Here is a 12,945-nt window from a genome sequence, read left to right on the forward strand (position 1 = left end):
GAACAGGTTATTCCATCCGTAGAAGCCTTTTGATGAAGAAAGTGTACCTTTTTAGGAAGGGTTGCCTAAGTTAAAACTCACTCGGGCTATATGAAATTAATTATAAGCTTGAATTGTTAATCTTATTGTAAGGAATACTACAGTAACTTCACATTATATTCTGATAGGTTTCATTGGGTTTATTCACAAGTTGATCTAGCTCAATTTTTGGAGCCCTTTTTATGCCCCTCCTGACCAAACCCACCACAATGGGACCGGCAGATGCCCATTCTCCTACATAGACAGGCACATAGAACATTACTATATACACAAAAATTAGTTAACTTTCCAGCTATGCTGACACCCCTGGGCTCCTGCTCTATTAGGGAATAAAGGATATATTCACTGTTGTTTTGCCACGGAATGCTTTTAAAAAATGGTCTAGAACCGATGGAGTTTGGCAAGGCAAAATCAAATGGTTATTGGTGTTTTTATATCAATAATCTTAAACAGCGATATATGAACAAGCTAGGTAATGCATATGATTGCCCCGAACACGATAAATTTCAAAAATATGTCACACTTGCAACAACACCGAGCCTGACATGTTTACGTGGCCAAACAACGTATCTGTAATTATCGCTAATAACTTGGCAATAAACAAATGGTTGTAATTAAAATTTTACATATAATCACAAAGTCTATAGATATACAATCCTGCAAAATTTTAAAAGGCTACGACAATTTATTGCGAAGTTACATACATGCAAATTTCAACTCTATTTTTCTCCAAAAGTGAAGCTAAGCAGCCCCACCATTTCCCGCCTTCTGGAACATGTCTCTGGTTTATGGTCGCCCCCATCCCAATTTTCCCACCCTACTGGAACTATACTTTATTTTTGGCCATTCTCATCTCCACCCCCTTTCCCTACCACTCTGGAACTATGCCTTTGTTTTGGTCTTTCCCGCCCTGGATCCATGCTTTTGTTTGGGTGTTGCATGCATATTTTTTTTTCCCATGAATTGATAAACCCCAAAGGGACAGGAAGGTCCAGAGGTTCTCCCCCGGAAAAATTTTGATTTTCAGAAGGCGGGAAATGAGCTTTTCTGACTTCTGACATGTCCTTTTAATAACTTTTAAGTTCTTCAAAATTCAAGGATTTTCCCCTCTTGAAAACGATTCCATGAATCAATGAACCCCAAAGAGAAAGGCGGGTTCGGCCGGGTCTCCCCAGGAACACGTGGATTTCTAATTAGCAGGAAATGAGCTTTCCAGACTTCTGAAGTGTCTTTTAATGACTTAAGTTCTTCAACATTCAAGGTTTTCCCCCTTGAGAAGGTCATGTAAATTTATCTCATCCTTATTACAGTAAATAGGCCTATTATGTGTGTACCAGTATACATATGATGCATACATATTCTTTTTTCCATGAATTAATGAACCCAACAATAAAAAGGGGTCAGGGGTCATCCTCTGAGCAAATTTTGGCGGGAAATGAGCATTCCCGACTGAAAGTTTGCAAGAAAACTGTGAACTGTGACTGTGAATTGCAAGAAAATGTAACTCAGCCAGGGATTAGTTAAACACCCTCTTTCCATTCCCTCTCTATAGACATTATATATTTTCTGAATTGAAATTAATTTGAATTGAACCATAACTAATTTGAATTGTTTGGATCACCAGCTCGATCTTCACTCACACGAGAAAAAACGCGACAATAATCTTGGGCCTATGTGTTATTATAGTAGGCATATGTGTAACATGTGTGATGCATATTTACATATGTTAGAAGTATTTATTTTGAGTGATCCTTGGAAAGAATTGTATTGGATAGCAAGAACAAGCTTTAAATTGTTAACACTATGTACAAAGGGGGAAGCTGCGGCTCCCACGGCTCCCCCTCCCCTGCATACGTCCCTGTTGATAGCGGCGTTTCATCTTCAATCGTTGTTTGAAGTAGTTCACCCACCCACCCTTCCCATCTTTAATTATGTGTCAGGTAGGCAGTTTTTTGGCAGCCAACTTTGCATTGTAACACCCCTGTTCCAATTTTGGGGTTATTCTGCATGGTATTACATCTTTTAGTTGCACTGCGCTTCCGGCCACTCATGTCAAACATTTTTTTCATTCTTTTGGAACGTTTTAACACAGGAACACACAAAATAAATTTTATCTTTATTTGAAATCAATATTATTGTGATTTAATTTTATTTGTACGGTATTGTATAGTATTGCATTGACTCCTCATATTTTCTTTATCCTTAAGGTAATTACAGAAGGAACTTTCTACACATCTGAAAAACCCAGACTATCAGCTTTGTGAAGAAATTTTTTATTCATTTCCAACTTGTCTCAGGATCGAGAGGAAATGAATAACACAACAAATCAACATATGTCTTTTAAAAATTATGCATTTGGATTAATATTTTACAGTGCTACAGCTGTTTCAGCATTTGCAATTATTCTTAACTTTATTGTTATGGTAATCTTTGCTACATCAAAAAAATTATGGAAAAAACAAAATATCTTCATCTTTTCTTTGGTAATGACTGATATTTTAGGTAATTTAGGTATGTGTCTAGGTGTATTTGAAAAATCTACAAAGGAAAACATTCACTACGAAAGTCATGGTAATCATGGAGAAGTTATATGGATATATGTAGCATTTTCAAGTACCTCTATGTTGACTTTAGCTGCAGTGGCTATGGATCGTTTTATTGCTCTGGTCTGGAAACCTTTCAACTATGACTGCATAATTACAGTCAGACGTTGCATTATTGTCTGCATTATGCTGTGGATCATTCCATTTATCACATACTCTTTGATTGGCGTACAGCACATGACCATGTTATTCTCAATCTCTTTTTATCTTTCCTTACTTCTAATCAGCTGTCTTTACATCAAAATTTTCCAATGTCTGAATAAATCGAATTCTGCTGTTCTTCAACAAAATCCAGAGGAGTGTAAACGATCTAAGAAACTTTTGAAGACATTCCTGATCATCATAGGAGCGTTCGTTATCTGCTGGCTGCCAATTTCTGTTCAAAATGTTATTTTCACAGCTGGTGAATGTGGCAATTCTAAGAACTGTTTAACTATTTTATCTATCTTTATGAATATATCCACATTGAACTCATTGGCCAACCCCATCATATACTGGTTAAGACTAAGTGAATTCAGATCTGCTGTCCTCACCTTTTTTCAACGATGGGTAGTGCCTGTAAATGTTATCACTCCAAGTGGACCAGCTTAAAAGAAGTCATAAATTTTATGTTTTTACAAGCAGTTTGGAAGTAAGGAATCATGGAAAAACAATTTAAAAATGTAAATAAACAAGGGAACTACACATTACACCCAAAAACTGTAAAACATAGAATAAGATTAGTATTAAAGAATATTTATTTAAAATAATTAAGCTTTTATGAATAGCATCAGATTATGGTACATATAGCTCTAGCATGGGATTTATCAATCTCAGCTTAGCAAATGTCTTAAGTTAAAAAATTTAAACTGTCCCTAATAAATATCATAAGTTGATTTATTACCAAATTTTATGTTTGTACAAGCAGTTTGAAGTATAAGGAGTCATGGAAAAACAATTTAAAAGATGTAAATAAACAAGGTAACTAAACGTTACACTCAAAAACTGTAAAACATAGAATAAGATTAGTATTTAAGAATATTTAGTCGAAATAATTAAGCTTTTGTGAATAGCATCAGATTATGGTACATACAGTCTGGCCTGGGATTTATCAATCTCAGCCTTTACCAAATGTCTTAAGTTTAGAAAGTAAAATGTAAGTAATAAATATCTTAAGTTGATTCATTACCAAATCTTAGCAAAATGTATGCTTAAAAATCATCTTAGATGGTGCCAACGTACAATCAACTTTCTAATTATAAGCAATTTTTAAGCTAAACAATATGGATAAATTTTACTTAAGCAAAAATTGGTGAATGATGAATTTAAGCTGATTTTTAGTTTGATAATCCAAAATCATCACAAATATTCAATAAAATGACCATTTTCTTTCAATGTGTTTTTGCAAATTTAAACTTATGTAGGTGATGTGTAAATTCTTAATTCACATCATTAGTGTTTAGCTCCTTGTCAGCTCAAAATAATTAAAAACTATAACTTGATTTCTTATAAATCACACACAGATAGTTCCAATGAGCACACCACTAAATTACTATGGAAGATTCACCTAGGGAATAAAATAACTGTTTATTTCAGCAATGATATTGTTTAACATTTGAAACCATTTTTAAAAACAGGGGCGGATTTTGGGAGGTCAAGGCCCGCCTTCCACCCCCTACCCTTTTGGAAGGTAAAAAAGAAAAAAAAAAAAAAAGGAAGAAAAAGAAAAATATGATCGCCCAAAATGACTCAGAGGTTATTTTCAGCTGTCTAGAACAACAATTTCACGGATCACCCTAGGATAGTATTATCTCAATCAGTCCCCTCACTTTCACCACACTGGATCCGGCCCTGAACAGGATGCCCCCATCTGAAATTTTTGAAAGAAATACTGACTCCTAAGCTTCTATTTTCAATGGGGTCCAAAATAACTTGACTATAATTGCTTTATAAGTCAATCACCCTGTTTTATATTATAGGCTATATATTAAGTCAAATTGCCATGCTGCAGTGGTCAGTTGCTCAGTGATTAATAAGGAGTTTTCGATGCACGACGTTAACGTTACCTTTAACAGATGATGTCATAATTCATTCATCTTGCATTGCGGAGTACGTTAATTTCAGGTTTTTACGTGCTCAACGTTCGTTAGTTACGGGTTTGCGCATGCATATTTTGATTTGTTTACAAAAGGGGCGGAGCTATCGCGCTGCACGTTGGATACTAACGTTAAAGTTAACGTCGTGCATCGAAAACTCCCAAATATATTAACTGTACATGTAGTAGTACATGCACTAACATTGTTCACAGCTCTTCACCATAATACAATTAAGATAATGAATTGATTGTTGTTGATGAAGTTAAGGAGGCCTATCCTCCGGGTAGACATTTGTTTAAATACTATTGCAAACATTTTATAAATTATTTTGACGTTGTCTTCTGTTTTCAGTCCATTTATAAGTCAATGCCTTGGTATTTCATAACCATAAGCCTTTCTAGGCCTTGGCACAGCAAAATCAACTTGTTGATGGTGTTTTAATATCAATTAAGATGATTAATTGATTGTTGTTGATGAAGTTTACGGTAGGCCTATCCTCCGGGTAGACATTTGTTTAAATACTATTGCAAACATTTTATAAATTATTTTGATATTGCCTTCTCTTTTCAGTCAATTTATAAGTCAATGCCTTGGTATTTCATAACGATAAGCCTTTCTAGGCCTTGGCACAGCAAAATCAACCTGTTGATGGTGTTTTAATATCAATTATCTTAGACAATACCACCCATGACATGTTTCTAAATAAAACAACGTATCTGTAATTATCGTTAATAACTTTGCAATACACCAACGGTTGTAATTAAACTTTTACATATAATTATGCTGTCTATAGGTACATAGTCATGCAAAAAGTTTATTGCCAAGTTGCAAACATGCAAACTTAAACTCTGTTTTTTTTGAAAAAGTGAAAATTTTCAGTTACATAGTTTTGCCACGGAATGGACAACTAATAATACTATTGTATATTTAATATAATAATAACAATATGCGACTTGTAAATGTGTAGTGTTGATATTAAAATGTGTTTTAGATAGCATATGCACAAAGGATTATTAAAAATATAAAAAATGTAAATTTGATTTTGTCCAAGTGGTCGTAGCTGTCTGGGCAGGATTTGACCCTTTACAGGGAGAGCGTTTAAGCCTCCTGCTACCTCTTGCACTACCAGTTAGCATGGACTTTTTTATATTAAAAAAAAATATATATATTATTATTAACATGTACTTTTGTGTATAATCTTCTTTTTGTATGAGGAACTTAACAGAAAGAAAATGTCATTTCAGACTTTTGTTGGGAGTTCTAAGTAATTAGTCAGTATAAATATAACTCTGTAACTTTTTACTGTTGTACATTGTCACTGTGTATGTTGTTTAAATGATCAAAATACAGCTAAAATTAAATGTCTTGGAGATTGGTAATGGTAATAAAAAAAATTGTTTTTAACACTAAGTTGTGGATGCAGTATGCTGTTACTAATATTCTCTTATGTTTACTAAGCAAAAGAAATTAAACGAAATTATTAATCACTTCAATTCACCTTAATTTGCCAGATAACACTATCTCACTAAAATCTAGCCTATGCCCCCACTTTATTTAACCTTTACACTTATCAGTCTCCCCTCTTCCCCCACCTCCCATGTCAATACCTCTTATACCTCAGTGACTTTTTTCTACACCAAACCAAACCAAACCAAACCAACTCAGGTTTTTTGAGTCTTGTATTTTGGATGTTTGTCAAACCAATGAATTTATGACACAAAATAACTTGATCAACGTTGAACAAGCAACAATTAATATGAATAATTGAAGATGGCGTATTAGATTAGAAGACAATTACTCCATAAACTACCTATTAACACATTGGAAATGAACACATAGAGTCATGTACGTATTCTTAAATACAAAATCTGAGTCAACTCTTATTAAGTTACATACAAATTATGTTTACAATATTGAAAGGAAGCTTAAATTTTGTACAATGACAATATCAGATTGAATTAATGGCAAACACCAGTATTATGTTTCCCCATATGAGCTACTGTAATATATATACATTTGAAATGAGATACTGTGAGGTTGTTTCTTATTTCAAACATGTATATAATATGACACCATGTTGTGTATATACATCAATTCTTCAATGGACACTAAAAATAGTGATAATGAGTATTAACTTAATATTGAAATTTTACATAATAAAAATCTACTATTATTGCACTCAGCTACCACATGTACTGTATGATTTGGAAAGAATGGGATATCAAACTACAATAAAGAAAGATTATTAGTATATTGCTGATGTCGCAAAGTAAACATGACAGGAGAAAAGATTGGAGGAAAGTAAGAAAACACCAGCAACGTCTACCTCAAAGAACACTTTGAAGCCAGAATGAACACCTCTGATTTAAACATCACTGCTATCAACGGAAGAAGTCTGCATGTAAATGAACTTATATTGATCATTGTTCCATTTTCAATTTTGGTAGCATTTGTAAATTTCATTGTCACATTTATCATTGCCACCACACAAAGATTATGGAAAAAGCAGAATATTTTTATATTTTCTTTAGCGATGACTGATGTTCTGGCAAATAGCTTTTTAGCTATTCATTTCATTTTGAATTACCATACTTCAGATCCAACCCAGATACACACAAGGGCGAGCTTCTTCACCGTTTACTGCACTTTAGCAAACACCTCTGTACTGACATTAGCTGCTGTTGCTGTGGACCGTTCAATTGCTCTTGTCTGGGCACCTTTCAATTATGACATCATTGTCACAGCCAGACGTTGCTTTGTTGTCTGCATTCTACTTTGGATTTTCCCTGTCATGTGCTTCAGTATTGTTAGTCCTGACAAAGTGGGTTTTATATTTTCAACCTGTTTTTTCACATCAATGATTACAACAATTCTTCTTTATTCAAAAATCTACTGGAGTTTGTACCAACAGAACTCAGCTGTTATTCAACAGAATTCAGAGGAACTCAAACGATCTAAGAAACTTCTGAAAACATTCTTGATCATTATTGGAGCATTTGTCATCTGCTGGTCGCCAATGGCAACATACCTTATTTTTTATATCCTTATTGGACAAAATAACGATGTTGTGTTAAACACTTTCCTTATATTTGGAATCATAAATTCAATGGCCAATCCTATGATTTATTGGTGGAGACTGAAAGATTTTCGTTCAACTATTTTACAACATTTTGGAACTTGTTGTGAAAGATGTGGACACATATTTGTAGCAAGAAACACTGTTATGCCTGAGGCATAATCATGTACTTGTGTAATAAACTGTATGTAGCAAGGAGCTATGTTACAGTAAAGCCTGCTATATATTTGTAGCATAACTCTAAGCTACTTGCTTTGTTATGTCATACGCTTTGCCATATTTTTTCGAATACACGCCCCACAGTGTTTATTGTTGAAGGGTTTTCCAGGGGGAATCTATTCGAGGGAGGTGTTTATTCAAGGGAGGCATTTCTTTTTTGGCATAAAATTATACTCAAATGTATACCCATTAACTTTACTGTAAAATGTACAATCTACAATACATAATTACACATTATAATGTGTTATTGCATGATGTTAAAGACATATTATCCTAACCAGGTTAGAAAAAAAATTAATTCTACTAGGGTAGAACAATAATAGAATGTGTTTTGGAATGTTGTTTTTTCCATTAGTACTGTTTAACATCATTTAGAGGGACATCTATTCAAGAAAAAAACAAACGCCCTAGGGCGTTTATTCCATGGAGACATCTACTCCATATGCGGTGCTGGATGGGCGGGGAGGGGAGCATTTATTTGAGGGGGACATTTATTCAAAGCAAGGCATCAAATAATACAAGACACGTGACAAGCAGCTGGCTACAGTACAAACAAATATTGGGAAAATTTGAGTGAGTATATGAATTTGACTTCAAAGCTTTTAGTCAGGATTCCATGTGGAAAGGAAAATTCTTGGATAATTTGTCAAGGAGGTCACACGTGTGTGCCTTTGCAATGTGTACAGAGTAGCATTGGTGTGCAAGAATATCGCTGTGCTTATCATAAAACTAAAGAGGTTTGGGTCAGGTCACCATTAGTACACAATAGCCGCCTAGAATGGGTTTCGTTTCAGGATAGCATAGGCTTCTTTTCGAGATAGTACAGTATATACACTGTACATGAATTTCTGAAAACAAAATAAATTAAATACAAGCTTGGTTTATACAGTAGGTTAGGTGATTTAACACCAGTTAAATACAATCCATGATACAGATTGATGTATTGATGTTACAGTAGCTTTATTTATTGTTTGTATAGTACAAATTCACAAAATTTACAGCATTCATTTTGAAAAGAAGCCCCCCTCTTTGCTTTGCAAAAGTAGTCTCGAAAAGAAGCCCATCTCGAAATGAAGCCCATCTCGAAAAGACGCCCATCCGAAGTTCACAAAAAAAAAAAGAAAAAAAGGAGCCCACGGCTTCAATTTGAGGTTTTACGGTATAGTGACTTTTGAAAAATTAACTTAAATATGAAGGATAGCAACTGAAAGAAAAAGTCAATAAAGTTATAAATGAAATCTTCAAAAGATTAGAAAAAAATGACAAAATTGTTGTCATACTGTATATATAGAAATGTTAAGTAGGAAACCGGAGACACATAAAAGACATCTTGGACTCTACAACAAATTACAGATCCTACCTTTAACCTTTAATGAAATTCCATGTTGTTTATCGGCTTTGATTTCCCAGGTGCATTCTTTTTTAACCCAATCTTTCACCGAGATCATCATCTTGTTGTCAGAACAGGTTTCTGCATAACCATTATCACAAGAAGCTGAGAAAGAATTATGCAAATTATAATTAGCGGAGGTCCCAAGTTGGTGAAGTGAAATTTCTGGGTAATTTGTCATTTAATGAAGTGTTAGTCCGCCTTTTGTAAGTGCAAGCAATAGGCAAAATGAGTCCGTTTCAGGTTTTATAGAATTTAGGTGGTGGTACAAAGCAATAGGTTATTTAAATATAAGTAACCTAATTATTTGGAAGAGAAAGATGTTGTTTATAATTTCTGAAAATGTACATTTAGGAGCCATTTTAAAATTCAAAATGGAAATTCTCTATTTTCTGGGAATAACTGTAAAAATTCTGGGAAGAGGGGATCCTCCATAAAAATCTGGGAAACCCGCAAATTTCTGGGAACCCGGGAGGTCTGAATTAATGAGGCATTTTGGAGTGTATTGCACAATCTTTAACCAAAATGAGTTCTGTGCTCTTTTTAAAAATATCTGTAAATCACACTAACTAGTTGTATGTAACTGAAGACAAAGATGCAGAACATCTCCCATGAATGACAACACATGTGACTGCTGGACCATAAAGGTGTTGTTTTTCCATCATTCATTATCAACACCATTACTGCCGTCATTATCATCATCAACATCATCAAAATGACCAAGATTATCTCCAAGATCATCACCATCACCACTAGTCACTCAATGTATTCATTTTTATTTATTTAAGAAAGTACTTCAGGTATTTCATAGAAGGCAATGCTGAAACTGTATTGTAGTTAATAAATTATGTAAACGTCTAATGTACATTGAGCATCATTCATACCTAAGCTTTGCAAAATCAGATTTGAAACTTTGTAGTTACAATTTTTCAGGATTTAATTATTTACAAGTGAATAAAGATTGATTGATTTATGCTACAGTTTGGTGGTGAAGATAATTTCCATCTAACAGGGTCCTGTTGAAACACAAATATATTTTTCTCACAACAAAAACAAAACCTTCAATACTCATAATTGTAATAGCATATTTAGGTAATAATATACAGTATAACTCTGAATTATTATAATTTTAAAATTTAAGTATTTTCAATTATTAAAATCTGAACTACAGCAGAAAACTCCCTTACTAGAGGTCTGTTGTACTTTAAGGTTACATGTCTCTGATGTCATTCTTGTTACTGGGTGGTCTTGAGTGGAAGAACTCAACAGTGTAGAATGTGGCGACAAACTGTTTGGAGATGAAACAGGAGGCAGAGGAGTGTCTGAAAATGAGTGAAAAATGTTTTTTTGAATTTAGTCTCAAGTATATATGTAAGTATATCTTTATCTCTGGAGCAACATATGACATAATTGGGTAATATTGGAATAATAGATTGAAAATAACAATACATCAATAATAATAATAAACATAATAAAAAAAAGAAAACACTTCCAGTGTTTTTATCATTTTTCACTGTAAAATGATGGGTAAACATTTTTTAAATACACAAATGTCTATGTTCAAATTGATACTTGGAGGCAGAGAAGACATACTTTTAGTGGCCACTGACAAATGCTCATCTGTAGAAGTGCTTTTCGATGAAATGGTAGTGGAACGTGATTTAGGTGTAGAAATTAGCAATGGAACAGTAGTTGATACATCTGACAAAGGTTCATCGGTAGAAACAGGCAAAGAAATGGTAGTTGTACCTGACATTGAGTGAGAAACGCTATTTTTGATTCAGCTGAGTATGTAATTATATTTTCTTGTTTGGAGTACCACCATATCATTGCAATGGGTGATACTAGAATAATAACATTAAAAATAACAATATATCAATAACGGTAATAACAACAGTAACCATAATAACTAAACAAAAGACTTCTAACACATAGAGTTTGAATATGATGATGGTGGGGGTGTCATCTATGGTAATACAAAGACCCCTACAATGTCAAAGTGTTGGCCTTAATATTTGAAACAGCATAACAACATAAGAAAAATAATAAAACACTTCCAGTGTTCTTATCATTTTCGCTGTAAAGTGATGGGTAAACATATTTTAAATACACAAATTTATATGTTCAAATTGATACTTGGAGGCAGAGGAGACATACTCTTAGTGGCCACTGACAAATGCTCAACTGTAGAAGTGCTTTTCGATGAAATGGTAGTGGAACTTGATTTAGGTGTAGAAATTAGCAATGGAACAGTAGTTGATACATCTGACAAAGGTTCATCGGTAGAAACAGGCAAAGAAATGGTAGTTGTATCTGAAATTGAGTGAGAAATGTTATTTTTGATTCAGCTGAGTATGTAAGTATATTTTCTTGTTTGGAGTACCACCATATCATTGCACTGGGTGATACTAGAATAATAACATCAAAAATAACAATATACTAATAACGGTAATAACAACAGTAACCATAATAACTAAACAAAAGACTTCCAACCCCACCATCATCATATTCATAACTCCATGTGTTAGAAGTCTTTTGTTTAGTTATTGGTGATCCACTACACTAGCGGATCACCTCTTGTTATTGTCAGGATCATCATCATCTTTTTGGTGATCGGCAACTAGTGCGGATCACCTATTGTTATTGTCAGGATCATCATCATCTTCATCTTTTTTTTATTCTTCTTTCTTTCTCCCCTTTTCTGTTCGCACGATATCTCAAAAACTGCCACGACTTACCGCACAATCGCTGTCAACGGACATTTGGCTTGGTCTGGAATAGTCATGGTAAGCTTTTTAACGTGCTCAGTCATGCGTGACGTCATCTACGCGCAATTTTGCGTTTTTACATTATCGATCATATCAGCCTAACCAATTGCCATTTCGAAATTGTATTAAGTGAGCATTAACTTTGGGTTAATGTTGAATGTACAGTACCCTAATTTTACGCGTGCGCTTATTAACGCGCGCGCACGCGTGCGTCAAACTTTCAAAATGTTTAAAATCACTTTTTGACTAAATTAGAAAACGTTTTTGGCCATTTTGAGCATTTCAAATTTTTTTGAAATTTTCCACTACGCGCGTGCATTTTTATGTGCGCAGCACGTACGAAAGCTAGAAATTACGTTATTTTACACGTTTTGGGTTCCTGACATTGTATTCACAAATTTGCATTCTTTTCGGTTATCTTTTGGCCAATAGCAATGCCGTACGTGCGCATCAAACATAGGTATCTTTGTGCGTATTTGTGCCGCTATACAGTGAAATTATGCTAAAATCAGACCTATTTTTAATCAGTTATAGCTCCTTAGGTTAAAAGGTGGACCCCTAATTTTTATTACATATTCTGAAAGCGCATGAGTTGTAGATACGATTTTTGACTTCATAATGGCTGATCGGACATTGTGACGTCATCATATTGGCATCTGAATTCAAAGAAAGTGAATTATATCTATGACTTCATTTTTGAAAATACGCATTTGAGCGTATCTCGCTTATCCTTGGTCGATCGTCTTCCAACTTTGAGTATGTTATAGCTGAGACA

General features: G+C 34.1%; 2 protein-coding genes across 7 annotated transcripts in view; one reads left to right on the forward strand and one right to left on the reverse strand.

Annotated features, from left to right (window-relative positions):
* The window catches only part of LOC117111566 (beta-4C adrenergic receptor-like), an 8,697-nt gene extending 2,570 nt beyond the window's left edge, over positions 1 to 6,127 (forward strand). Inside the window, exon 2 of the mRNA XM_033254514.1 lies at positions 2,247 to 6,127. Within this exon, the coding sequence (XP_033110405.1) occupies positions 2,349 to 3,233 (885 nt within the window). The 5' untranslated portion in view covers positions 2,247 to 2,348 and the 3' untranslated portion in view covers positions 3,234 to 6,127. The remainder of the gene's footprint in view (positions 1 to 2,246) is intronic.
* The window catches only part of LOC117111564 (MAM and LDL-receptor class A domain-containing protein 1-like), a 44,991-nt gene continuing 35,148 nt past the window's right edge, over positions 3,103 to 12,945 (reverse strand). For 2 of the 6 annotated variants that reach the window (XM_033254506.1, XM_033254510.1), the window contains 5 exons: positions 11,560 to 11,715; positions 10,996 to 11,151; positions 10,590 to 10,724; positions 9,373 to 9,507; positions 6,257 to 7,530 (listed from right to left, as the gene is read on the reverse strand). In XM_033254506.1, coding sequence (XP_033110397.1) covers positions 7,442 to 7,530; positions 9,373 to 9,507; positions 10,590 to 10,724; positions 10,996 to 11,151; positions 11,560 to 11,715 — 671 coding nt within the window. In that variant the 3' untranslated portion in view covers positions 6,257 to 7,441. Of the gene's footprint in view, positions 3,229 to 6,256; positions 7,531 to 9,372; positions 9,508 to 10,589; positions 10,725 to 10,995; positions 11,152 to 11,559; positions 11,716 to 12,945 lie in introns of those variants that run through there. The other 4 variants (XM_033254507.1, XM_033254509.1, XM_033254511.1 and 1 more) reach the window with 4 other exon arrangements.

The sequence above is a fragment of the Anneissia japonica genome, unplaced genomic scaffold (genome assembly GCF_011630105.1).
Source record: "Anneissia japonica isolate Jap-2015-1 unplaced genomic scaffold, ASM1163010v1 scaffold288256_len377385_cov191, whole genome shotgun sequence".
Taxonomy (NCBI): domain Eukaryota; kingdom Metazoa; phylum Echinodermata; class Crinoidea; order Comatulida; family Comatulidae; genus Anneissia; species Anneissia japonica.